The sequence below is a fragment of the Orbicella franksi genome, chromosome 9 (genome assembly GCF_964199315.1).
Source record: "Orbicella franksi chromosome 9, jaOrbFran1.1, whole genome shotgun sequence".
NCBI lineage: Eukaryota > Metazoa > Cnidaria > Anthozoa > Scleractinia > Merulinidae > Orbicella > Orbicella franksi.
This window is the reverse complement of record NC_138153.1, coordinates 26551839-26579291: the sequence shown is the minus strand read 5'-3', so window position 1 is coordinate 26579291 and position 27453 is coordinate 26551839. Positions and strand designations below refer to the sequence as shown.

Here is a 27453-nt window from a genome sequence, read left to right as displayed (position 1 = left end):
CGTTTACTACGGTTTGAAATCAGCTGAGTACAGTAATGTAGTCTAATAATAATAGACTACATTACTGAAGTCAGCCACTGTCAAACCGTAGTTTGGTTCTGGTTTAAGTCACTCAATTGAAAACCACTCTATTAACTACTTAATTATGGTTTTTACACTCTGTCTTTCCCATCAGCTGACATGCTTCATGGTCTTAATGGTTGATGACTTCCACAACATTCACTCATTTCATACACCAGCACAACTTGTTAGGACAAATGTTGTACACATGGCATCCTGTATAACAGATGTGCATCCCACAGTCAGTGCAGTACCCCGCCCATCATCATCCTTACACAGACAAGTAGTGATCAATGTAAATGGCCAACAGAAGACCTGCCTTGGTGGAATACATGTCCCATCTGTCCTGGAAATACTAACAAATGCCTTAATAAATATGCAAAACCAGTTTTTGGACCAGCTACCACAAAATATGCAAAGCATTGACCCAGGGAGACTACAGGCAGCACTGCGAGAACTAAGGCTAGTATAATTTATAATGTTTATAAACAGTGGCCTGTTTGTGAATATAAAGTGACCTGTTATAAATATCAAGAGTGAATATCATCAGCGTACAGCAATTTTAATAAACCAAAAATTATTGGAAATCGGCATTTCAAGAATAACAATAGTTATAGAAATGCCAGCAACAACAACATTTTTATTTGTTATTCAGGGTGTACTCCGATCCAACGACACAAGACCTCGAGACACTGGAGACATGTATGTTGATTGATGAGTTCGAACAAGATCTAAAAAGCATGGACAACTACAAAACAACCCTAGAGCGTGTACTTAATAAATACCCTGAACTTCAGCTGTACAGCAAGAAGTATGTTCTGCCACTACCTGCTGATTGGCCAGGATGGTACTATCCCAAAAAGCTAATAGCAAGTGGATGGAATCCCAGCATTGGAATAATACCAGAGCAAGGGCCATTTCATGTGTACCTCAATGCCTATGAAGATGTTGTTTCAAATTTCAAATTTTTTTTTGATAAACTGTTTTCAAGTGTCTTTGGAGGCACTTTGGCATCTAAACCAAAACCCTTTAAAACATCACTATGTGTGACTGCTGCATTAGTGGGTTGGCAACTTGTAAGAGCAAAAGTTCTGGAAAAGTTTGCAAACTGCAAGCAACATGAATTTGTGACAATTTTGCACTTACTTGAACATGTTGTGCCTATCATCTTTTATCAGTACAACATTTTCAGAAGTGGCAATCTAAAGCTATATGAGATGGTCATGGCACAGTTGGCAATTATTTTCATCTGCTGGAGAAGGAAGCATTATAACAAATCAACCTTGTCATTTTTGAGTGACTGTGCATATCAGTGTAAATATCTTCCAGCATACTGGTCTAAAAAGGCCAGTATTCTCAAGTTGATAACTGAAAAAAAGGTAGAAGTCTGGCATTCTGTTCTAAGAAGAAACACTGAAAAGTTTGAAGATGCAAAAAGCATTGAAGATACTGCTAAATCACTAGCATCATCAGGGTTTCTTAGTGAATTTGTCCAGTCCTTTGTTCCACAGTACCACCGTGGTCAGCAGAGTGAATCCAACTTGTGGCTTATTGCAGGGAAAAGTGCAGAATTTCTTCTTGATCTGTTTAAGAGCATTTCACAGAACTGCCACAAATCATACCAGGTAACAATCCTGAAAATAAAAAAAAGTCATAAAATTAATAAATACAGAAGTCTAAACCATTTATTATACCATCATAAAACAATACAAGAATTTGATGATGCAAGAAAAATTGAAAAACACAAGCTGCAAGCAAGCATTTTCCACATTTCTAAAGCATTGTCAAATTCCTGAGGTGCGTTAAGACAGTTTAAGTAAAATGCATGGTTTAGGCTTCTTTATATGATTCTTAGATATGTAGGATAAGGATATGCAGACATAGATATAAAATGTACCAAACAATAGAATGAATATTAAAATAAACAAATATAATTAATGAATACTGTTAACATCTCTGACTTAAAAAATGGAAAAACAAACAAACAAAATTACTAACATCATGTTTTCCTCATAATAAATGTACATGTACTACTGACATGCACATAATTTAATTTTTGACTCAGGTTGAACGCCCAGTTGCAAATAATGGAAGACCAAAAGGGAAGCCACAGTACCATCTCCCAACGTTTGAAACCACAGTAGACACCAAGTGTTTTCCACTAAGTTATAATCTCGATGATGTAGAGCCAGGCCAACAACCTCACCCAGATATTTATTGTGATTTTCCAACTTGCACAAGAGAAACAGATACCGTTGTTAGACTGGCCTGCTTCCACTGCTTTCACCAAGCTTGCTTGCCTTCAAATCACTGCTGTCCAATCTGTGCTGAACCACTGAAGAAAAAAGTTCAAAAGTTAGCAAACACCTTCAACAATGGGCTTTTGTCGTCTAAAAATGCTAATGAAAGGGAAAATGATGATGATGATGAACTGCATGAAGATGAAAGCAATAATACACCACTTACAGGCTTGAACATATCCGACGCTGAACTTTTCTACACCTCACCAGAATGGTCTCAAAAGGTTAAAAACATCCTGGATACTTATGCAACTATCCCTCTTCCATCCCGGGCCAATCATTCATCCAGAAATCAACTTTCCGCTACAAATACCTCGTCTCCCTCTAACAGCTCTTCTCAAGTTCTAACACTCATTATCATCCCTCCGAACCATCATGGCAATGTCACTTTCTGGTCATTCCCAAGCAGTATTTCACAGTCCACAATTCTAGGAAGAAAAGGAAGCAATGCCTGTACTTTTATTGCACTTTTGTTTAGCAAAATGTTCTTTTCAGAAAATGTTCATATTCCTCTGCTCAACAGTCCACTGAGCCAGACATGGGTGTACCAGCTAATTGTGCAAGGGATTTTAGTGGGTAACAGCATCTATGACTCAGTGACACAAAACATTCCTCAAACATTTGGTGTTTTACAAGCTCTACAGTCATCTACTGTATTAAACAATGTAATTGGTGGCACCACTGTAGGACCTGAAATGCCTGTTAGCATTATCCCTGAAGCAAGTCCCGCAGCTAATTTACCTTTTCACTGGAGAACTGCTTTAACGCACGGCAAAACAACATCTATTTTTATTTTAAATTCCAATACTGTCGTCTTCATTCCAACCACACAAGGTGTTTTCCTCTTAGACAGCCACTTACATGGGAACAGTGGAGCTTATGTAGCTTTTGCAGAATGGCAGTACTCCTTCGAATTACTGTCTTGGTTCAAGCAAGTCAACAATTTTCAGTTCACTCTTGGTACAGTCACTAATGTTAAGTTTCACTAACACCTCACTAAACTTTTCCCAGCTTTTTAGCATTCTTAGCATATATTTTCCTAGCTTCTTAAATTCCACCATTTAAACTACTTTTTAACCCATTAACTCTCGAAGCTTTTTGTCAAAAAAGCATTTTTTGGACAGTTTGGACATTTTCAGGCTGGATATGAGCCAAATTAGCTGCAATCTACTCAAATAGCAGTTACAACAGGATAGTATGCCTTTCTTTCCCCCAGCATCGCGTTTCACGACATTTTGGCCAGGGCATACGCAGAAATCAAAGAGAAAGTGTGGTTTACATCTATAAACTTTTCGTTTTTATTTTATTCATTTTTTTTCTTACGAAATTGATGGGGAGATAAATAAGGAAAGGTATCTGTAGAAATATGCACCAAACTGAATTTGAACTCCGACTACTGTCTCCAGAAAGTAAGCCTTTATAGACTCGTCATTAGCGAAATATAAGCTTAAATCAGCAAAGTCAAGGTCAGCCCATGAGAGCAGATATTTTTTTACCTTTCCAAATTCTCTGTTCAATTTCACAAGTAAGAATACTCAGCGTTCCATTAATTTTTCTGTCATATCTCCAGGAATGTTGAGTGGCAGGGTAAATACATAAATATTTCAACATGAAGAAGGGAATCATTTCCTTTACAGTTTGTTCCTGTGAGGTCCAAAAACATGCAACGAGTGCTCAAGTACAAATGTAAGCTGATGTGCTCAAATGCGAGCTTACGTGGCAGGTTTATCCTTGCGGGTCGGTTACATCTATATATAATTATTTGTAAAGTGCAAACACCTTTAAATAGATGTATTGACAACAAGGGAGTTGAAATTTACACTTTTTTAACCTGTAAGTGGTATCCAAAATAAACTTAACAAGCGTAAAGCGGTCACTACTCACCATGGCGCTGCGACCGATGTCTGCTAGAATTTGCTGTGTTTAGACCGTCAATATAGCCAGAAATATGTTCAGGATATCAGGAACATCTGCTTGACTGAAATGACATTGAAAGTTCCATCTTCTCCATTTTTCTCGGATGATATTAGTCCAAAAAATTAACATCGAATGGCGCCAAGACTTTACGGTGATCAAACGATCGAAAATGCCACCACTCGTCGACTCACCCGCCAAAACCCTACGCATGCGCAGTCGTTTTTCAGCTCTGTCACAATTCGTAGGTTTTTCGGTGTTGCCGATTATCAACAAGGCCTGGTCACAAAGTAATATAACAATGTACACCCTGTAGAGTGGGGAAAGTATCGATACCATACCAAAGTCAGGTCAAATAACTAGGTTGCTTTATAAGTAGTTTCCAAGAAATGTTTTAAAAAATTTATGCATTTAGATCTGTTGTTTTAAAGTTGCAGGATAGAACGTTCTAGGGCAGTTTTGGTGAATTTAGAAGCCTCCGCATCATCTCACTCTACCCTGTTTGGGGAGCAAACTGTGATTCGCGCGCAAGCAGGATCAGTCTCATGTGGTCGTCTCTAGCCAAAAGTCGGTTACCAAGATCGTATATATAAGAGTCATGAGGAACTAATTTAAGGACAAGTCAACTGTCGTGCAACTATTTGATCAAAATGTTTGCTCCGAAGTGGTTGATCTCAGACAAGGGTCAAACCATTGATAGAGGAGGTTTAGCTCCGGACGGTTCAAGCTCAGAGTTTTCTGAAGATGACCCTCCGCTCGCCGTACGTTTAAATTGGCAAGGAAGTAACCGTCCAAATGATACAGGAAAGCAGCTGCGTCCATGGGCTTCTTTATCTAAGAAAGGGGGATTTGTTATCACATGGAAAAAGAAACAAGCAAATGGTATGAACTTTCATGTGACTCTTTGATCACGTTAGCTGTATATTTCGCAAACATGTGTTTTATTTACAAGTCGTGTTCGTTGAGTGCCCGGGCGGGGCGGGGGGGGGGGGGGGGTTCTATATAGGTATGTGCCGCTGTGAAGGGTATGGTTTTCAAGCAGTTTACTCTAGGATAGGGTATATAAATCAGAGCATTTGGGTATAGAATAGGGTATCATTTTTCACAAAACTGACTGGTTGGTTGAAGATTTTATCTAGAGTAAGGAAACCGGGAATTGCCACTCAAAAATATAAAGAAATCAAATCGGCAAGTTTAAATCTACGCAAATCAGCCTCAACAGTGTCGATAGATGGGGGGATTTGGGGAGTTTACTCTAGTATAGGTTAGCAAAATTCAGCTGAACTAGTTCTTGTATAGGCTAAGGGTCCAGAGTCCCAGCGGCACATCCCCACCCAGAAATTCCCAAAGTACCCCCCCCCTTCGGGGTTGAGGGCAAATAGTCATAATATTAAGACTTGAGCTAAGGCCTGTTTAAATGTCGCATTTTACATGCACCGAATCTAATAGAACTTTTTTGACTGGGCGGGTTGTTGCCCAATTTCAGACCATGTGATGATACTCTTGAGAATTCTTCCTTTCAAATTTTCAAATAGTCGTGTGCATATGAATAAATAATTTTAAGATGGATAAAAGAACCACTCTCTAGAGAATATCACGTGGTCTGTAATGGGAAAACAAAACGCCTGAGCGAGAAAGGTCTATTGGGTGATTCCAGGAAATATCCATACCAGAGGGTCATGAAGGGGGATACCAAATCCCAGTTCCCAGCTTAAATTTGGTCCAAATCCCAGTTACCAATCTAAAATCCCATTCCCAGTGATTGTCTGCAGACTAATGTGTATAATTAATTAAGAGTGCGGACTGACGTCGTTTGGATTCACAAATGCTGAAATCAAATAAAGTGACTCTTTGTCTACAAATCCGATGAGTGTTTCAGGGAAATAAGCAATTACCTAGCCTTTTGTTGTGACTGCAGAAAATCTCTCATTCTTCTGATGAGCGGTCTTTGTCTTCCAACCCTTGTTGGCATAACCATATTGAAACCACGTGCACAATCCTCGTCAGACTCACTGTCTCCACTTTCGCTGCTGCTGTACTCGTCACATTCCCGCCACCTGCAAACATGCACATATCATTCCATCAACAACAAACTGCTGACCACATTTACCGCAAAGGTCAAACTCCGGTTTGAGGTTAGACGTTTGCCGTTCACCATTCGGATGAAAACAGATTTAGATTGAAGTCAATTGGAGCAAATAGAAATCATCCTGTCAATGCAGTAGAAATTGTCAAAATAATGCTGAATTTGAAAAAAAATGTTTTCTAGCATGTGTAGTTTTCTAAAGAACTAAAGCATCACAAAACACACATTCGACTTAAGCCGCTGCCATATTGGATTTCCACTTAGGATAAGTGCCTTTCTTCAAATAACAACAAAAGGCTAGGTAATTGCTTATTTGCCTGAAACATTCATCCGATTTGAAGAAAAAGGGTCATTTTATTCGGTTTCAGCATTTGTACGTGGCATAAAATACAATTCAAGGCAATAAAGCTTGTTGTAAATGACTTATGTGAAAACCTACTTCTTGACGTTCAAAACGCGAGTTGAAAACCTCAAACGTGACGTCTGGCTCTGGTTACGTGATCCCTAGCAGTTAGCCGTTCGCGGGAAACGTGAATCTAAAAGTCTCTAATATTAAGACTGTGTGGAGCCTGATTGCTAGAACGCGGAAATAAAAAAATATGATGATTCTATGTGTCTACTGAGGTCTAATGATGCTGAATTTTAATTCTTTATTCAAAAGAATAGGCTCGATTAAGTAGTGGTGTCAAAAAATAGGGTCAGAGAGCGCTAAAATAAAAATGCCTTTCCCATTTTCAAAATTGTTTATCCCATTCTCAGTGGTTGAATCCCAGTTCCAGTGCAGTAAATCCCATTTCCCAGCCCAAAAAAGGGCAAATCCCAGTTCCCATTTTACCCCTTCACACCCCTCATACCATACCATGGGTGACATCTTGGAATTCCAAGGGAGAGGGGAATTGTTGTTGGACTGAAGGCATTGGGGGCGGGGGGTTAATGCAGTTTGGAATCCCAAATGCATGGGGGGGTTTCAGCTCTGAGTTTCCAGAGAGGGAAGATGGCAAAAGCTTCGCTTTAAATCGCTGATCTGATAAATTTTCCAGTTTGTAAATCATCAAGCGCGAACCCACCGCTGAAGCAGGATAAAGATCAATCAGGCAGGTGCTAGCAATCATGCAGAAAAGTGAGCGGATGGATAGTGCGGCGAGCTCCACATTGAAGAGGCCCTAAAGTGGATGAATTAGATTAATAAAATATAAAACAAGTCTGTGTTTCTTTCCAATCTAAAACTGTCGATCCGTGAGAAAAACTCGCACCAGTCTCTTGTTTCCAAATGGAATGCCTGACAGATTTGTAGGCTGCATTGCTAGTGGTCAGCAGTTCCTCGATGAATGCAGTTTTCAATATATGGCGGGAGACTGCACATCGTGAACTTCAGTTACATCTTCCACTGGTATCAACATGATCTTCTCTCCTGAAAATATGAAGCTAATGAAATGAAAACAAAAAGTTTTATTTGGTGGTAAGCAACTTCAAGACCTTCAAGATCACACTTAGAAGGGAAAGCTATGATGTACTTTATTAAATGGTAACAAACTTGAGTTGCTTGTTTGCTTGACCGAAAATTGTGAGCAGAATTTTCTTCAAGGGGGAAAAAAGCGCAAGTTTCCCGTTCAGTGCAAGTTTTAGGCAGTCAAACAGGAATTCCAAAGGGTCTGAAAAAAAAATTGGAAATTCCGGAGGGGAGGAGGGGTTATCGATTTTGGAATTCAGAGGGTATGGGGGATAGAACATTTTGGAATTCCCTAAGGCAAGGGGGGTTAAAATGTCCATGCCGCCCGTGGTAGCATATGGATATTTTCTGGAATCACCCAATTAAGAAGGACCTCCCTTAAGGAGGCTCAAAACAGTAATATTTCCATGAGATGCCTGGGCTCTAGCGCGCACTTCAGTGCGAGGCATCATGCAATCACCTGAAGGATTGCGATATGGCGCACAAAATTTAAAGTTTGCAGAAATAAAGAAAACATGGCGGCATGAGGCCTATATCGTGAAACTTTGTTTCCACCAAGTTTAGTAAGCTGTTAATGTGTTATCAGTTATTTTTCCATGTACCTTCGAAAACATCCATCCTTCAGGGAATTTCAAAGAGCTTCAAAGGAAAAACATTCATTTAAACCGCTCTGCTGGAGCGTAAAGGAAAATTGCGATGTTGATGTTGCGATCGATCGCCTTGGCTATCAATCTAAACAAAGAGCAGGAAAAAACTACTTTTCATGTTTTCTTTGTTCTTTCTACTTGGCCAATCTCACCTTCGGGTATTCAGTGTACTCTTCTTCTACCGCTTATGCTGCTAACAACAGCAAAAAAGAAAACTATTAATTTGTGTTTATTCGCATGGAATTGCAGGCTTAACTGATAAGCAGACCACCTTCACACGTGCACGAGGGGTGTTCTTGGAAAGTTGAGATTTTAATTTGCGCTTAGGACATGCAAGAAATATTTGTTAACCACAAAGCTAATATCTCAAAACCTGATCCAGTGACCTTACTTTTTGAATGCAAAAACATTTTCAACAGCAAATGCGTAATGCATTGGCGAAATTGTAAAAAAAATTGTGGAGTGGAATCGCCTCCAACTTGGAAATTTCCATTTTTTTTAATTTAAGCAAAATCTATTCTACAAAATTTTTTATAATTTTCCCTGTTTCTTCTTCTGTTACTAATAAAAGGACTTTTAGGAAAAAATTATAGGGTATCATAGCACCAAGTAATTTCTCCTTCATAAATTAATCAGGTTGAAAAGAAGTTTTATAATACAGATGATTTCTGTTCTCTCAGCTATCTGTTTGTTCAGTTTGGGTGTGTTCATCCTTGTTTTTGTTTGCATTAATTTGCCTGTTCATTCAGTTTGGTTGTTTAGATGGGGGGGGGGGGGGGTTGCATCTGTTTGTAGAGTGCAGGCATTTCTCTACACTTTCAGCAATCTGGTTGTTTGGTTGGGTTGAGTTTGGGTGTTCATTTGCTTTGTGCTCGTCTAACTGTTATTTCTCGGCTGTTCTTTCAGTTCTCATAGTTTGGACTGGATCATCTATCTCATACTCATTTAAAAGTTCCAGAATGTATTAAGACCTAGCAAGTGCCAAAGCTCCTCTGTTGTTATGTTGGAAAAGGCATCCCCACAGCGAGGGAGGTTTTCCTTCACTTATTGTTAACAGAGCATCAAGAAGATGGTTTAGTTCCTCCCTAACTCCCTGCATGTAAGCTCTGGCATACCCCTTCCATTCCAGTCACCCCTGCCGACCCCCTCTCCTACTGCAGCTCACTAGACTTCCTCTTGAATCTAACTGAGCCATTTTTCTAAATAATTTATTTCTTGTCTTACTGGCTTGATACATAATTTGAAATCAATTACAAAAATTAAGCATTTTAGGCTATTGAGATGCAATGTATGTTTTGCTGTGCAGGTTGGTTGCACTAGTACGAGACTGTACAAGAGCCATTTGTACTAAATAAAGTTGAGTTGTTTTCAAAATTATTTATTTATTATAATATTTTTGTTTATTTATTTCAGTCCAAAAGTACCACACTATGATAATTCCTGTTAAGCTTACAAGGAAGAGTTCAGTAATAACAGTTGCCCAGGTATGGAAATGTTTTATATTTTTGTGAAAAAATACGTCTATACAAGCATATTACTTTTCCTAGTGCCAGAGATTATCTGTCCTGTTAATTCTAGTTGTTGAATTGAAAAAGCCATTGCAGCAGTTGAAGCAAGTGAGAAAAAAAAACCCTGTCATAACAATGAGTTTTAATCTCACTTTCAAGTACAAGTACATGTAGTCAAAATTTTTAGCTGACATAGTGGAAAATAATATTTTTTGGGTGTATGACTTGAGTACTTGTCATTAATGTGCTTGGTGGGGTAGACCAGATTAATTGTTTTGGGCAAATAAGTTTTCCATTTACTAAGGTGGTCAAGACTGGTCAGTTGTTGGAAGCTTTGGCCCTATCTGTAGCATCCAACACCCCTCCCCTGAAGGGATTGCAAGGGAGTTCCAGGGCGATAAACATTTTACCCACATATCCATGACAGATTGATATACAGCAAATGGCAAATGGAAAGATGAACCTCTGATTTTGGTTTATTTATTTTTTTTTGTGATCTTTAAATCAACTCTAATTAACAATTAGATTATGAACTCAAGATTTCTACGAGGTGATAGTTGATGAGGCCGAAGGCCAAATCAACTATTGCCTCATAGAAATCGAGAGCGAATGATCTAATTGTTTTAATAGAATTCTAACTAAATTAAACGCAAATAATGGTTTCTATTTATTTGTCCAAACATTATGGAACTTTACGCTTTAACAAAATCGCACGCATTGAATTCTCCTTGGTAAATTTGCAGTTGTTTATGCGTGCACACCCGTTTTTTCAATAATTTCAAGTTTTTAAAGTTAAGAAACCGTTAATGTCCTTCTTTTAGACTTCTCAGGAATTTAATTATCCATTTACATCTAAACTTTATTCCAAAACCTCGGAAAACAATAAAAACGTCGTATTTTGTGGACGTCCGACAGCCACTGCACTCTAATGGCTGATAGTATATGAGTACATGTAGCTCAGCCAATCACATTGCAGCATTTGCATTAGTGTACTAGTAGATTCTACTAATCAAGAATAGACTTTAAAAAGTACCCATTTAAGCTTGAAGTTACTAAAGACAGATCTATGGCAAAAGTTGTAGTCATTTGTGGTAAATATTATTTTATTTCTAAACTTCACTGATAACTTGTCATGTTTTCTACTGAATGTAGAACACATCCTCAGATCATGTTACATGTAATTCATTCTTCATACTAAAATAGTATTTGGGTATGATACGCCCCCCACCCACCCTCGCCCAGCCCCCCACTGCCCTAGAGGAAGTTATTCTGGGCCCCTCTTATTACTTTCTGACAGTTGTTACACCAGAGCAGCCACTCGCTTCAGATCCTATTGAAAGAACTGTATTCCTGTTCTCCCTGGATGAGATGCTAGTCCATCTCAGATGGCCCCCAGTTTTATTTTCTTGCCCCGCCTTGTTCCTAGAATTAGTGGGTGACTGGAACAGACCTAGCCTCAGATGCTCTTCAGGCTTGTCACGCAATCACGCTCTTCATGCAAGATTGTGTGACAAGCCCATACAACATCTGTGTAGAAGGCTAAAACAGTAGTAGTAGCCATTTATGCTCCTGGGCCTGTTGAGACAGGATTTGTTTAAAGTGTCTGGCCAGGTTCCTTGTGTTAGGAACCAGTTAGCACACTATGCCAGCCATTAATCATTTGATTTAAATCTTTCTGGTCCTTCTATTTTTCATGTGGAGAAAAATCAAGATAAGACAAGAAGAGGGCAAACACCATGTACCATCATTCAAGATATTGATGATTTTATTGCAGTCTATGACCCAGGTAAACACGTGTTCTTATGTATTGGTCAACCCGAAAATGTAACAGATTCTCCGTAAGGGGGACTCCCAAATAAAAAAGATGGGGGTGCTCGTCGGGAATTTTGAAAAGACCCCCCAAGAGGTATCAAGATCCTGTTTTTTGTGGGTGTGGCTTGAAGTTTTTTCACCGCTAAGAGGTACCAATTCTAAAACAATAAATTATCTCCTGTCATATTTTTTTGCGGCCCAATACCCTAAAAGGTACCACAAGAGCTCTTGATGTGGACCTTTTAAGGCTGAACACCCTAAGAGGTAACAAAACTGTTTTTATCCCCTAAGGTATGACGAGCACCCTGTCCTATTTATATGGGAGTTCCCCTGGGGTGGAATTACCCCTGGGAATTTACTTGATTGTTACCCCCACATCATCAAATTCTACGACAAGTCCAACAACTTAATTACTCTTTTTACTCAGAAAATGTCATTTCTGAGTTTAGGTAGGACATTGACTTTCACTCCTTCACTCGCTCCTTCCCTCCTTCCTTCCATCTATTCATGTTTTTAATGAATCTGCTGACCAGTGCATAAAGCTTTTGCAGTCGCTTGAAGTTGAGGTAAAGTTTGTCTTTCGTAAATCGTTTAGACATTCAAAAGTATATTTGTGTGTCTGTGTGTGTGTTAAAAATTTTTAAATCGATCTCAATCGATCTCAAAGCTGTCTTGGAGTCTCGCTTTTTGCAAGACTTTTTGAAAGACTCGAAGTTCCGATTTGTTGGCTTGCTCAATAAATGACGTCTGAACGTCTCGCATATAAACACTTTGAAGTCTCAGACTCGAAATTTAAAAATACAAAATGTGTCAGGCTCGCATTACATGTACCAGTCAACCACGGACAGTTCCGCTTTTTTATCTTTTTGTTTTCTTTTGCATTCGATCGAAATTTTGAAAGGGGTTACAAACAGTAAAAAGCGCATCCACCGAAGGTAATAAAATGAAAATAAAAATAAAAAAGAAGGAAAAGGAAAGATTAAGACTTCGAGTGGTTATCAGACTTGTGGTCCTCTGGAACTCTGGTTTGAGGAGCGACAATGATCTACACTACACCACTCAGTACACATGTGATTGTCATTACAATTAATCAATCAAATATTACAGCTTCTGCGTAATTTACATTTGAATACTCTAAGATCTTTTATGAATATGTTAATGATATATTGATGGTTTTCAGACAACTAGGATAAATGTCGCCCTAAATTGTGCGTTTGCTATTTAAGGTCATTCCACTGAAATAGAACCTGCACTGAGATTTTTGTGGAACTTTGCCTATTGATTGTTTATATTATAGGAACTTGAATTTTGAAATAAAAATGAGGGGTCCCCATGTTTGTTTAGGAGCAACGGCACCTTGTTAATACCCAATAAATCCTTATAATAGCACCATTATTGTAGTCACGATTGCTTGCTAAATTCACGTTTCCGACGATTGTTTTTTGTCCTACACCGAGAATTGGTCCATATCTATTTTACACAGAGAAATTTATTACTCAATTTAAGACAACAGAAAAAAATGATAGGTCACCATACTCGTTTGCGGGAAAATGACGATTTACCTCTTGGCGCGCGCACTAATCAGGCGTGAAATTATGTGCAGTAGGGATGCACAATGCAATACTGGGGAATGACCTTAATGGCTTTCAAAAATGCACGATGGGAAATGGTTCGTGGTCGTCGCCTTTCGTGACTCTTCCGATCATTTATCGATATGTAGGTGACTTTGTTTTCTACACACCAGCGCATGAGAGATCTGGTGCACCTGACAGTTTAAACGACAGAGTCAAACTACTGTCTTTACAGGGTGAGGACCTTTTCTTTAGAGAAGAGATTTTTCTTCGGGAGCGTTTAAGTTAATTTTGGTAGGGGTGGGGAGGGGGGAGAAGAGAAATAGATCACGAGCATCCTTTTCTCAGAGGATTTGTTTAATCTGCTGTGTGAATTTCAACAGATCTATACACCCTTCATCGTTTCTTTTTCTGGCTGGTGGAATTCGTGAAAAAGTGTATTTTACTAGACCTTAGGAACCTTTTATTTTGTATTCATGTGACAATCTAGACGTGATAGGCATTTGAGAAAGTTTTGTAGTCAATATTTAAAACAATAGAGCACTTTTCCGTGTTTACATAGCTTCATCTAAACACGAGGAGGGTTGGGAGAATTCGAGACAGTTATACAAACCCGAGACGTAGTCGAGGGTTTGCATAATTTTCGAGAATTCTCCCTACCCCGCGAGTGTTTAGATGAGGCTATGTAAACACGGGAAAAGTACTCTATTGCTTTTATAAAATAATTCTCAAAAAAACCGCGAATCTAAAACGTCACAATCGTGTTTACATACCCTCATCTAAACACACCTATCGACCAATGAGAGCGCGTGTAGTAGCTCACTGAGTTATTTTATAATTTGGTATTTTGGTTCCCTTGCTTTCTCTAGCAAAATTTAGCGTTACTGCTACTAGAGTGATGCTGCTAATATTGCATTTTACCTTGGTGAAAGTATTCAATATGTCTCGACGAAGATTCCTTCTTAGAAGTCACGCGGAGAATTGAAGTGGTTAACCACAACATATTATTTGTGGCTTTGCTTATATCCTTTCCTGTTCTTTAAAAGTTTTAAGAGGTCAGAACAGTGAACAGGCGCGTCCAACAACAAAACAAGAGGAAAAAGAAAAAGTCCTGAGCCATCATTGAACCTGTGTTGATCTGGACTGTGAAGCGAGAATGATCTCCACTACACCACACAGGAATTGTGCAATGCTATCGCAAAACTGAATCAAATAGCGTTGGCTTGTTTCTGTTTGTTTTGTTTTGGTTCCTTTTATTACTGCAAGATAGTTTTCATAATTTTTGTTTAGTATGATGAAATCATAAAAGTGATTAATATCAGAATTCAGAATCAACGATAAATTTTGCCGTAAATACCGCGTTTGTGCCAAAGTCGATGATCTCGTCTCCTGGTTTTGTTCACAAAATTTGCAGCTTTTAAAAAGTACGATCAGAAAAAATGCGTGCTAGTTAATTTTCCTGAAACGTTCGATTCACGTGCAGGTGACAATGTCATCATGAAGCATGCGCTCTTGCCACCGTCCGCTGTCCCCATTTTCATGTCAACGCATTCCTTTGTTTTGTCCTTTTAGGAACTGCTCTTAGCTCAACGCTTTGGAATTCGCTTCTTTTTACTTTTGTAAGAGTTTAAGTTAAATCGTATTTGTTGTGGTTGTAGCAAGGCCTTTTTCAGTAATGTTCTTGGGCGTGTTAAGGGGAGGGGGGGAGGGGTGGGGGAGGTGCAAAAAGATTCTCTTCCACTGCGTGCATCTTGAAAATTCTAAACGTTAGACAAATCAAGCGAACCTGGTGTTAAGTTCAAATTGCGTGGCAGTTATCACGTCATTTCTGGCCAAAAAGAGATCATACATCTTGGATGCGCCATCTTGGATTCATGGTATATTTTAGAAAAAAGGAAAATCTAAGGACGTGAAGTCACGTTATGTTCCCCATAACTGTGAAAAGTCACGAAATTTGGCCACTTCTGTTGCTTAGCTCACATTTTGTGCGGATCGGCCGGATTTTTAAAACCTGTTAGGCTGAACAATTTAGAAAGTTAATCTTGTTTGCTTGTCACCTTTAATAAAAACGCCCGGGAATTTGTTTGTAATGAAGCTATGGTTTTGTCATTTAAATCCATAGAAGTAATTTTCGCTAACGTTATGTTTCATAGCGAGAATTTGGCAAAACGTAATACATGTAATATTTATAAACTAAATATAATAATATAAAATAAACATAGGTAATATTGTGGTAACTGAATGCGGAGAAATTGTTTTCATTTATTCCAGGTAGGACGCTTTTCTGGGTGGAAAGCTCAAGATGAATTGATCATACACCATGGGCGATGGCTGAGACTGACTAGCCGATAGGTTTGTTATGTCTACTGAATAGTGTATGTACCAGTGACGGGTTAGATATCTCTTACTGCTGAGAAATAGTTTTTGGAATCGGACTTTGTGACAAACAAAGGGGTCTTGACACGATAGTGAAATTAGCTACCAAAAGAAGGAAACTTGAACGCCGTAGTAGAAAAAAACGAAGTTTACAATTACCATAGCAGGAATAAGGGTGGTTAGGATTGGGAAAGACTTCGACTGATAACATTTTAAATCTGCTCTGTCTCTATTCAAATCTGTTGATGCGCCATATGTTGTGTTTCTGAGGTAACTCCTATCAGCACTAAAACTATATCATTTCTCGTTATAATTATTTTGAATTCTCAATTTGTATCATTCTTTGGAAATCTCCCACTTTTGTTAGTTCTTCGTTTCTCCCGCAACATGAAATAGTGGTGATGTAAGTTAAGGAAGACAAAATCGTCTGTTTACAGGAGGAAAGTTATTCCTTACACTGGCTACCGAAAAAATTAGGGCTTCATTTTAGCCTGGTTAAAACTGCAGGATAAAATTAATGTCCAATATATTTTTCCTGCGGTACAAGTTTCACTGGCTCTGTTTGAAAGAATGTAATTTTCAATTTTCGTTACCTTACTATTCGCAATCGAGTAGGGGAAAAAATTGTTTTCTGCCGATGAATTAATTTGGTTTCTAAGGCAAAGCAAGAAAATGATGAAACATTTTCTCAACAAACGCAAATGTTTACGATCTTGAAAAGCCCCGATCTTCATAGTCATTCAAATTGATTAATATTCAATAACAGTGCAGATAGTAATTTTGTCAAATGTCATTTTTACGATAACTGCAGAAATTCTCGCGCGCTCATTGGCTAATTTTCATTGTCAATAAGCAGACAGACACATGAATTTATGCTATGCGTCAACGAGCGAGAGCGGACAGTTTGACAATTTGTTATCGTATAAAACAAATTGAAGTCAGTTTTTCATTTGTCTGTCCTCTTATTGACAATAAATTTCGTCATAACATTGCCAAAGCAGTCTGCGGATACACTCGGCTATCGCCTCGTGGATCCACATCTACTTCCACAATGTTATGACAAAATTCATGATCAATAACAGGACAGGGGTATGAAAAACTAACGTTAATTTGTTAATCTGTAATCATTCTAATTTCCTTGTTGCTGTTGTTCACATACAGCGCCGCTAGGTTAATATCCTTAAATATTTCTTACGTATTTTTTGAGTAAATCGTCGAGTAGAAATTAATAAGTTTATTTAGTGGCAGTTATGTTGAATGGACTTTAAAATTCTCTGAAAGTCTATTAATTAATTAATCCTAAAGTTTTGTAGTTGTCGAAGGAAAACAGTGCCGTGTTGTGGCGGTATGTAGTCGTTTTATTTTTCTCAAAGGTTTTGTAATATAACTCTGTCGCGGGTCCTTAGTTCATAATCTAGTTGCACATATTGTTAATATCGCGGTAACTCAAGAAGGTCGTAGCTCTCACAGGAAAATAACACAAGGTTCGTAAATGAAGGTTTTATTATGATCACAACATCTTCAGAATACAGCGGAGATAATAAGACGCAGAGTTACGGACTTAGCTTTAACTCTTATAACGAGTACACTGTTGTTTATTGTACGCGAAAGATATGTACTGTATATTAATCTTTTTTGGTTTTTGTTTGTTGTAATATGACAAAATAAATTAATTTTATTACTTTACAAACTTGTGTCAGTTTACTGAAAACCATGCTTGCAATACTCTTTTACAGATTCCCTTCAAATGACGAGTACCACTGGAAAATTGTCAACCTTGGAAGGAAGGCAAAAATTAATGTGAAAAAACGCCACCTCCCCGCCACCAGCTCCACATTTGTTTTATACTTATAGAGAGAGTTTAGTGCTCCCATCCTTGTGGTTCAGTACCCTCTAATACGCATGCGTACTAGGTGAGTGTCCCAGTTACAAGAACTGTAAGTCGTGACTGTATTACGTGACTGTAAGTAATTGATAAGTTCGTGTCAGCTAACCCGAAGTTTAAGCAAAGTTCAAACTTCGGGTTCAGTCCCCGACACGAAGGTATCGGTTACTTGTATGTCGTAACTGTAAGTAAGTGATAACTTCGTGTCGGGTAACTCGAAGCTTAAACTGACACGAATTTATCAGTTACTTACAGTTACAACACACAAGTAACCGATACCTTCGGGTCGGGCAACCTGAAGTTTGAACTATGGGTTACCTGACACGAAGTCAGTTACTTACAGTCACAAAATACAGTCGGACTCACAGTTCTTGTAACTGGGACACTCACCTAGTACGCACGCCTACTAGAGGCTACTGTACCACAAGGATTGGAGCACCAAACTCTCGCTATAAGTATAAAAGAAATGCTAGTTAGTGGTGGTGGCGGGGAGGTGGCGCTGTTCCACATCAATTTTTGCCTTCCCTCCAAGGTTGACATTTTTTCTTTGGTCACTTCTTTAAACTGGCCATTTTCAAGGCATCTGAAAGATAGAGATCACAAGTGAACTTTACATAGACAAACAGTACCCGCCAAAATTTTAATTTGTATATATATGATACGAACCGCGCATGCGTGCGTACAAAGTTGTACCACAAAGACGAGAGTTCAAACCTCTCGCTATAAATATAAAAACAATGTAGTGATGACTGGCGGGGAGGTGGCGGTTTTTGCTTTTCTTCCAAGGTTGAGAATTTTTCTTTGGCCACTTTTTTGAACTTGTCATTTTCAAGGCATCTGAAAAAGAAGAGAACTTGAAGGCTTAAAAAATACAAATATTTCCCACCAATGAAGAGACTTGATCGTGAGCACATGATCGTGAGCACATGACAACTTAAACTTATAACAAATACGTTTGAAAACTTAGACTTAAACAGCATATTCGAATTTTAGATGCGCTTGCAGTTCTGCCAAAACCGGCACGATTCAAAACGGATCGTAGTGAGATTGCTTTTATCTCTATTCACGTTTTCGCACTTGAACTTTCACACTTTCATAGCGCGATTTCTCGGAAAGGCTATTTTTCATGTGCGAGTGGTTGTCCCTAAACGGGCACGACTTTATCCCTTTATTCAGGTTTAAAAATCACTGTTGACGTCTATTCAAGTTTCCGCCCAATTCAACTTACAACGAAAGGCCTCAACCAGTTAGAATCTGTCTAGTTCTGTACCTAAACGTCTCTAAATCCTCGTAAACTTGGGTTAGTTGAATGCCTTGATATTAAGCATGGCTCAATTAATCAAATTCATAGTAAATATGTAAACAATACCGCTTACCCGAGTTTGCCCATCACGTTTACAGAACTGTCGATAGCGTGCGTGATGTCTTCGAAAGCCCACAAACTTTGAAGCAGCTCGCTATTTACACCTTACAAAAACAAAAACCGATAAAAAGTGATTAATCTTATCCGTTAACCTTACCTTATCTGTTAACGTTCCGTTAAAAGTAAAATTAAAGGGCAAGAAGAAACGCAAGTAAGATGCAAATTGCGAAGTTCACCGTCTGCGGGAAACACACCTATAATGTTTTCTTTTCTGCAACAACGTAATAGACTAAATTTTAGTTCGTATAGTGTGATCGTCCGGGTGAGTGTAGTTCTGAAAAGAACTGTTGTTGGTGACTGACGTTTCGACAACCTGAGCGGAAGTCATCTTCAGAGTCAAGTGAATAGTGTTTGTCAGTCGATGATCTTATAAGTCTGGTCCGTTGAACGTGATTGGTCAGTATAGCCATGATGGTATTGGCTGAAAGACTCGTGTAAAGTTTGTCATCAGTCATTGGTGGGTTTCGATCCGTCTATTGTTAGTCAAGAACTACAACCCGACTTCACACAAAGCCACGACTATAAAGACTTTGACGAGACGAGCGCAACTAGTTTGTGACACACCGGACAGCTTACGTGACGAAAACAGATACCTTGAACGTGTTTTTCACAAAAACAACTACAACGCTGACTTTATTAGACGAAACATTTACCGACCTACTGAAGCTGACGCTACGAACAGGAACCCTACGCCTGTTACTACAGTGACTATACCTTACATTAAGGGCACTTCTGAGACCATCTCGCGGATCCTACAGCCCTACAACATTCGTGTAGCCCACAAACCTACAACTACGTTACGACACTTACTGACCAACGTGAAAGACAGAGACGAACCTAACGACAGACAGGGAGCAGTTTACAAGATCAAATGCTCCGACTGCCAGGCTTCCTACATTGGTGAGACTGACAGAAACCTTAACACGAGACTGACTGAACACAAACGAGCCACGAGAAATGGTGATGCCAACAATCACATTGCTGTACATCATCAACTGACAAACCACAACATTGACTGGGACTCTGCTCAGTGCTTAACCTACAGTACAAACTATTTTCAACGACTGACTCTGGAAAGCTGGTACACTAACCTAGAACAAACGCCTCTTAACAGATGTCAACAACTGCCGGCGCCTTACAAACGACTTATCCACGACAGAAACGAAACCGACAAACGGACTTCTAACAGACCGACTTAACAATATACGGACCAAAACCGACCTACTTGACTAACAATAGACGGATCGAAACCCACCAATGACTGATGACAAACTTTACACGAGTCTTTCAGCCAATACCATCATGGCTATACTGACCAATCACGTTCAACGGACCAGACTTATAAGATCATCGACTGACAAACACTATTCACTTGACTCTGAAGATGACTTCCGCTCAGGTTGTCGAAACGTCAGTCACCAACAACAGTTCTTTTCAGAACTACACTCACCCGGACGATCACACTATACGAACCACTGATACTCCTGGGTTCAAACCATTTACTGTGAGACTAAATTTTAAAAAGATATTTTCCAAAACGCAAATAATGTGCTCCGTCTCTACCTTCTATACGACCAACAGTGATAAAATCATATTTTGTTATCATTTATAATATGGATAGGACCCTGCGCGCGCTCTGATTGGTCAAAAACCCATGTTTTGTCAGGGTATAAAACATAGCAAAAGCGTGTTTTTTTGTTTTTCGCCCCATTACCTCTATATCATAAAGCAAATGAAGAAGCCTAGGCCATGTATGACATTGTGATAAAACACTCCGGAAATTTGAGAACACTCGAGAAATGTAGGAAACACTCACCTGTGGCTCGTGTTTTCTGCATTTCCCTCGTGTTCTCAAATGCCCGTCGTGTTTTATCACAGTAATACACGTCTTAGGCATCTTTATTTGTTAAAGAAGGTTGCGTTAACTGTAAGCATGACAAATTAATAATTACTTGCTTATTCCACGTTTTACATACTTCAAAGCCGAGGATCATAACTTTTACTATACATCTTTCACCAAAAACCCATTCACTACAAAAGTAACGTCGTGTGTGCTGTTTAGGTACGTCACGCTGACCATAGTGCGGGCCACTGGTACACATATCCAGTCAAGTTTTCAGTATATATCTGTGTCAAGTAAGTTGGCGCAATGGTTTAGTGCCCGCCTCTCACTCCGAACATCGTGGGTCGTCAGTTCGACTCTCGGTCCTGGCGTAAAATTATTTTTTCCTTTATGAGAAAATGAAATAAATTGACAAAATCTTCCGTGTGCGACAATTTTTTAAATCAATTTTACAGCGCAAAATCCGAAGGTTACATAAATCAGCGATTCAATTCATACCTAGTCAATAATCACTCCCGATACTCAAAATTACCCATGATATATTGTTGTGGCGCAGTGAGTGTAGAGCTTGCCTGCCGGACGGGAATTCTGGGTTCAAATCTCGGACTGTGCGGATTATTACGTTTTGTATATATTTTTTCTTCCAAAGTTTCCTTTTTCTCTCTTTTTTTTTTTGTTCTCTTTTTCATTAATGCACGCTTCTGTAACGATAAACTATTTCCCGACGGTTCTTCCCGTTTCCTGGCTTTAAATAACGTGAAGCTTTTGATCATTTAGCAATTCGTCCTATAAATAAAGCTTGAATTATTTCGATTTTAAACTCAAAATATGCTGGCCCGACAAAAATATTTTCTCACGCCCTGAATTTGATGATCGACCATCTTCTCATGGCAAAAATCAGCCATGACGATCTGTCCGATTTACAAGCCAATAATGTGAGTCCGTGATTGTTATCTGTGTCCCGTCAATCGATATCATCAGTCTATTGGGCCTGTGTACAGCCGACCGCTTTTTCAACCTCTATTGAACTGGCTGACCAGTGAGATTATGGAAATTTCAGTATTTCAGTACTACGAGACTTAATTTCACGGTGGAGATGGGGTTGAAGTTCTCTATGCCTAAGTCCAAAAAAAACACACAACAAAACATACTTTCAATCGTCTCAACGATTTGAAAAAAAAAGCTTCACCACTATGGACTTTGGCACGCAGGACTGAGAAAGCTTAATGTACTGCGTCTGGTCAGCGGATTCATTAAAAAGTTAACATGAATCGAAGGAAGAAGCGAGCGAAGGAGTGAAAGTCAATGTCCTATCTACACTCAGAAAATGTCATTTCTGAGTAAAAAGGGAAGCGTTGTATGAAAAGAAGGTCCCCGGCCATACTGCGGGCGAAGTACCAAATCCCTTCTATTTGCTTATTTTTTTGCTTAATATGACTTGGTGTGAGATTGAACTTGAATTATGGGCGCAGTTAAGATGTAAAAACTCAGAGAAGCTTTCCTGCAAATAGTTCTGAAGATCTAAAACACAATGTGATACTCCGGTCTACACATTGGTCTTGATGGGTTATTTTGAACATTCCCATATTAGAGAGGTTAAGCATGACGTTAACGGCAGACGGCAGACGGCAAAGATAACTTCTGATTTTGAGTTCTTTTCTTCTAATCCGTAAATAAAGCACACAAAAATGGAATAACGTCTCCTACTATTCATTGCAAATACAAATAATTTCACTCTACTGTACACACAACTGAAGGGAGACGGGAAAAGTTTCATTTTTGCCGTTTGCCGTTTGCCGTAAACGTCATGCTTAACCTCTCTATTAAATAGCAGTTTCAACCAACAGTGGCCGAATTCGGATCCGATTGCTATGGCAACCAAACAAAACGCGAGTGAGGTATAATTAACGTTGTTCCACATATACGCATAGCGGACCTACTTTTACTAACGCTGAAGTTTTAAATGGGACTTACCTGTATTCTGGTGAAGCGAATGATTATAACGTTTAACATCTATCGTCGTTACGTTGAACAACTTTGGTTTTTTACCTCTGTGGAAGGTAACAACATTATTTGAACAAAGTGTTTTCTTTTCTTTCCAATTGCTTAAATTGCAAAATTTACTGCGATGATCATTCTTCACTTCCATCTACAAACGCAGTTCATATATATGTTATTTCATATAAACTTCACATCATTTCACTCCTCACGGGAAGATATGAACTCAATTAAGTGGCATCGCTCCCAATGTGTGGCTTCATAGCTCAGTTGGTAGAGCATCGCACCGGTATCGCGGAGGTCACGGGTTCGAATCCCGTTGAAGCCCTGATTTTTTCAGGCTTCTTCTTTCCAATTGCTTAATGGAAAATTTACTGTGATGATCATTCTTCACTTTCATCTAGAACCGCAGTTCATATGTGAATTATTTCATATAAACTTCACATCATTTGTTTTCTTGTCAGTTGGCGGCTCGGCACCAACGCTTGTGATCAACTGAATCAGTCGAATCACGCAGATAGTTCAATATAGTTCAATTACTATTTTGAACTGTTTCGATTTTAGCTTTCGCTTGGGCTAACTTGCGCTTGGCTTAGCTTTTCCAAACAGAGATGTCTCCTCCTCTTAGCAAATTATCCTTTCAAAATTTCTCAGCCAATAGACACATGACCAACTAAGCACACTTGGGGGTGGGGAGGCTTATAACCAATTTCTAGCATAGGGTTAGTTAATGAGGGTGAGGCGCCTCTGGTTTTCACAGCTAGCAAAACCTTGGCTGGCTAACACATCTTTCAAGGAGCAAGTCCCTTGCTACCGCTAATGCCACATCGTATCTTAACATCTGACTCAAAATCTGCATTGATAATTACGCAATCTTTCTTAACAGTTGTTAATATTATCTTTTTATTGACATGAATGAATCTCATTAAAAAAAGGAGGTAGGTGTTTATTTTTGTCCCATTAACTGATTGTGCCTTAAGGATTTTGTCACAGATTTTAAATTTAATAAACTTAAGTTAGTTAATAAATGTGTTGATATCAACGAGGTAGCATAAAGCATAGCTCAAATAATCAAATCTACATTAAACTTGTTAACAGCATAACTTACTTGAGTTCGCCCCTTGTGTTAACATAAAAATGTGACAAGAACTTATGAAAGCCACCTTCTCAAACTTTGAAGTTGCTCACTGTTGACATCAAAACAAGAACAAAAAATTGAAACAAAAATGTTTTACCCTTATCTGATTTCCCTCAAAGTTTATACCAGTTGCCATTTTAAAATAAAAGACCAAAAATAACACAAATAAGATGCAAAATTGTCTATCGTAAACATTTCTGCTATTGTTTATACTGCACAACAACAGTTTAACTGACAAGAAACTAATTTTAAATAAACAGTTCTAAAGCGCAAAGTAATAATCAATGCCAAGTTACCATTTTTATGACTGTCACTAACAAAATCTGCCTTTCAGTAGACAAAACAAATTTGTAATTGTCTGTTCCATGATTTACATCCTTCAAAGCTGGGTTCATGAATGTAACATCACAAGATACACTTGCTCAAAGATCATAACATTTCAATTATATGACGTGTGCTGTCATCAAATAGCTGTATTTTTTGTTATGTGACTGGACGACTGGCAGTAAAGGTATCTAATGCGTTCTGATTGAATAGCTAGCTAATTGCTTTGCAAAAGACTTATTAACAACATACCCCAACTGACACTTTTATTTGTTATGTCTTTTTTTATGAGCAAGGCAAAATTTCTTACTCAGTCACGTCCAAAGCAGATCCACAGGCCAGCCATCATATAAGAAATTTTGGAAATTCCAAAACTAAAATTCAATTCCAATTAACAATAACCGCAAATTTGGATCTCAAGATTTATAACCAAAGCAAATGCAGAAAAAAGAATTATTTAGGCTAGTTCCATACGCATGCCTAACAGACCTATTTTTGGTCATGCTAAAGTTGCCAAGGGAAATTACCTAAATTCTGGCAAAAGTGATGAAAGATTGTCATATTCAACATCATTGGTCAATAGGTTGACAACATTTGGTCTTACAATCCTGTGGAGGTTGAAAAGAGTATTCATTAATCAGTAATATTAACATTAATCATTATATTTGAAAAAAAAGACTTGTAAGGCTTTTTAAAAAGTCAAGTTAATACTGAGGGAGGAATTTGCATCTGGTGTGATTGCTTAAATTATACCTGGGGAGAAAGTATAAATCTGTAGAAAGTATAAAACTCAATTTGGGTTGAACATAATTATGTCTCGGGAGAGGGCTTATATCTAGGGGGATTATATTTGGGGGGGGGGACTAATATCTTGGGGGAGTACTAATACCCTGAGGGAGGACTTACATGTACATGTATATCTGCGGAGAGAAGTATTGTGAAGAGGACCTAACTCTGGCAGAGAATGCTTACACCTTACTTGAGTTTAACTCTGGTAGAGAGCTTGAATCTGGTGAAATGATTTCATTCACAAAGAGTACTTATACCAGAGGAGAGGGTCAGCTTTTGAGTCTGTGTTTGAGCCTAGTGGCCTATCAGGCTTGTGCTAGGGAGAGGTTTTATATCTAGGGAGAGGGTGTATACCGTGGGGATGACAGCTTATGTCTAATGAAAGGGATTATATCTAAGAGGTTTTATATCTAGGGAGGGGGTTTATATCTAGGGAAAGGGTTTATATCTAGGAAGAGGGTTTATATCTAGGGAGGGGTTTATATCTAGGGAGGGGGTTTATATCTAGGGAGAGGGTTCATATCTAGGGAGAGGACATACATCAAGAAGGGGAGGGCTTATGTCTAGGGAAATGGCTTATACCTAGGGAGAGGGTTTATATCTAGGGAGAGGGTTTATAACTAGGGAGATAGGGTCTACATCTAGGGAGAGGGCTTGTATCTAGGGAGAGAGCTTATGTCTAGGGAAAAAGCTTATACCTAGGGAGAGAGTTGATATCTAGGGAGAAGGCTTATATCTAAGGAAAGGGCTTCCATATACAACTAAGGAGAAGGTTTATATCTAAGGAAAGGGCTACTATCTAAGGGGAGAAGGCTTGTGTGTAGGGGGAGAAGGCTTATATCATGGAAGGGGGAATATATCCAGGGAGAACATTAACTTTATTTTTATGTTTCTAGAGAGGGTTTCCATCTAGGAGGAGAGAGCTTATGTCTAGGGAAAAGGATTCTATCTAGGAGCAGGGTTATATCTAAGGTTGCAAAAAGCATTTGAGGAATACCAAACACTTGAGTCCCCATTTGATTTTAAACATTTGCTCAGGTATTTTTCCTTGAACATTATCTGTTCCATAAGGCTTAGAGTTTCCCTCCAGCATGGGGAGATGGCTTAAATCTGAGAAGAGGATCTACCTGCAAGAAGTACACCAAAATGCAGAGATAGGATTTACACCTTAAAAGAGGACAACATTGGGAGACAGTATCATACCTCAAGGAGGGTCAACATGTGGAGAGAGAATTTGTACAACTGTATGTGTTTCTTCAAAGAGAACCAACATCTGCAGAACTTACTCATCTGATGGGAGGGCCAACACCTAGTTAGAAGGCTTACCATACATCTTAGAAAAGGGCCAGTATCTGGAGAGAGGGCCACTATGTTGTGAGATGGCTTATATGTAAGAAGAGGGACAACATTTGGAGAATGGGCTTGTATCTGAGAAGAGGGCCAATGTCATGAAATGGCTTATACGCAAAGAGAGGGACAACATCTGGAGAAGGGGCTTACATGTACATCTGAGAAGAGGGCCAATATGTTGCGAGATGGCCTATATGCAAATATAGGAACAACATCATTCTGGAGAAGGGGCTTATATTCAAAGAAGGCCAATATGTCGTGAGATGGCTTATATGTAAGAAGAGGGACAACATTTGGAGAATGGGCTTATATCTGAGAAGAAGGCCAATGTCATGAGATGGCTTATATGCAAAAATAGGAACAACATCTGGAGAAGGAGCTTATATTTGAAGAAGGCCAATATGTTGTGAGATGTCTTATATGCAAAGAGAGGGACAACACCTGGAGAAGGGGCTTATATTTAAAAAGGGCCAATATGTTGTGAGATGGCTTATATGCAAAGAGAGGGACAACATCTGGAGAAGGGGCTTATATTCGAAGAAGGCCAATATGTCATGAGATGGCTTATATGCAAAGAGAGGAACAACATCTGGAGAAGGGACATATTCGAAGAGGGCCAATATGTTGTGAGATGGCTTATCTGCAAAGAGAGGAACAACATCTGGAGAAGGGGCTTATATTTAAAAAGGGCCAATATGTTGTGAGATGGCTTATATGCAAAGAGAGGGACAACATCTGGAGAAGGGGCTTATATTCGAAGAAGGCCAATATGTCATGAGATGGCTTATATGCAAAGAGAGGAACAACATCTGGAGAAGGGACATATTCGAAGAGGGCCAATATGTTGTGAGATGGCTTATATGCAAAGAGAGGAACAACATCTGGAGAAGGGACATATTCGAAGAGGGCCAATATGTCATGAGATGGCTTATATGCAAAGAGAGGAACAACATCTGGAGAAGGGACATATTCGAAGAGG

At 38.9% G+C, this 27453-nt stretch overlaps 2 protein-coding genes and 1 long non-coding RNA gene across 7 annotated transcripts in view; 1 reads left to right on the top strand and 2 right to left on the bottom strand.

Annotated features, from left to right (window-relative positions):
- The window catches only part of LOC145498201 (uncharacterized), a 172041-nt gene that overhangs the window by 52458 nt on the left and 92130 nt on the right, over positions 1-27453 (bottom strand). For 2 of the 5 annotated variants that reach the window (XR_014050800.1, XR_014050796.1), the window contains 5 exons: positions 24863-24943; positions 23982-24060; positions 22850-22926; positions 18986-19076; positions 18317-18446 (listed from right to left, as the gene is read on the bottom strand). The exons of 1 other annotated variant lie outside the window; for it this stretch is intronic. The gene's annotated coding sequence lies outside the window, so the exon portion shown is untranslated. Of the gene's footprint in view, positions 1-18316; positions 18447-18985; positions 19077-21502; positions 21988-22849; positions 22927-23981; positions 24061-24862; positions 24944-27453 lie in introns of those variants that run through there. 2 more of the 5 variants (XR_014050798.1, XR_014050797.1) reach the window with 2 other exon arrangements.
- LOC145496980 (uncharacterized) lies at positions 996-4506 on the bottom strand. Its single transcript, XR_014050628.1, has 3 exons — positions 4245-4506; positions 2674-2788; positions 996-2395 (listed from the first exon to the last, which is right to left on the bottom strand). It is a non-coding gene; the product is annotated as an uncharacterized LOC145496980 (long non-coding RNA).
- On the top strand, positions 4925-16355 carry LOC145497429 (uncharacterized). Its single transcript, XM_081477233.1, has 4 exons — positions 4925-5156; positions 9871-9941; positions 11667-11751; positions 15620-16355. Exons 1-4 carry the CDS (start codon positions 4925-4927, stop codon positions 15652-15654), a joined length of 423 nt encoding a protein of 140 aa, XP_081333359.1. The 3' UTR covers positions 15655-16355.

What these genes read in the sequence shown, in the direction of transcription:
- LOC145497429 (XM_081477233.1), top strand. Translation starts at nt 4,925, where the DNA reads ATGTTTGCTCCGAAGTGGTTGATCTCAGACAAGGGTCAAACCATTGAT. An exon ending in GAAAAAGAAACAAGCAAATG is followed by an intron (nt 5,157 to 9,870) that starts GTATGAACTTTC and finishes TATTTATTTCAG; the next exon opens with TCCAAAAGTACCACACTATG. An exon ending in CAGTAATAACAGTTGCCCAG is followed by an intron (nt 9,942 to 11,666) that starts GTATGGAAATGT and finishes TTTCATGTGGAG; the next exon opens with AAAAATCAAGATAAGACAAG.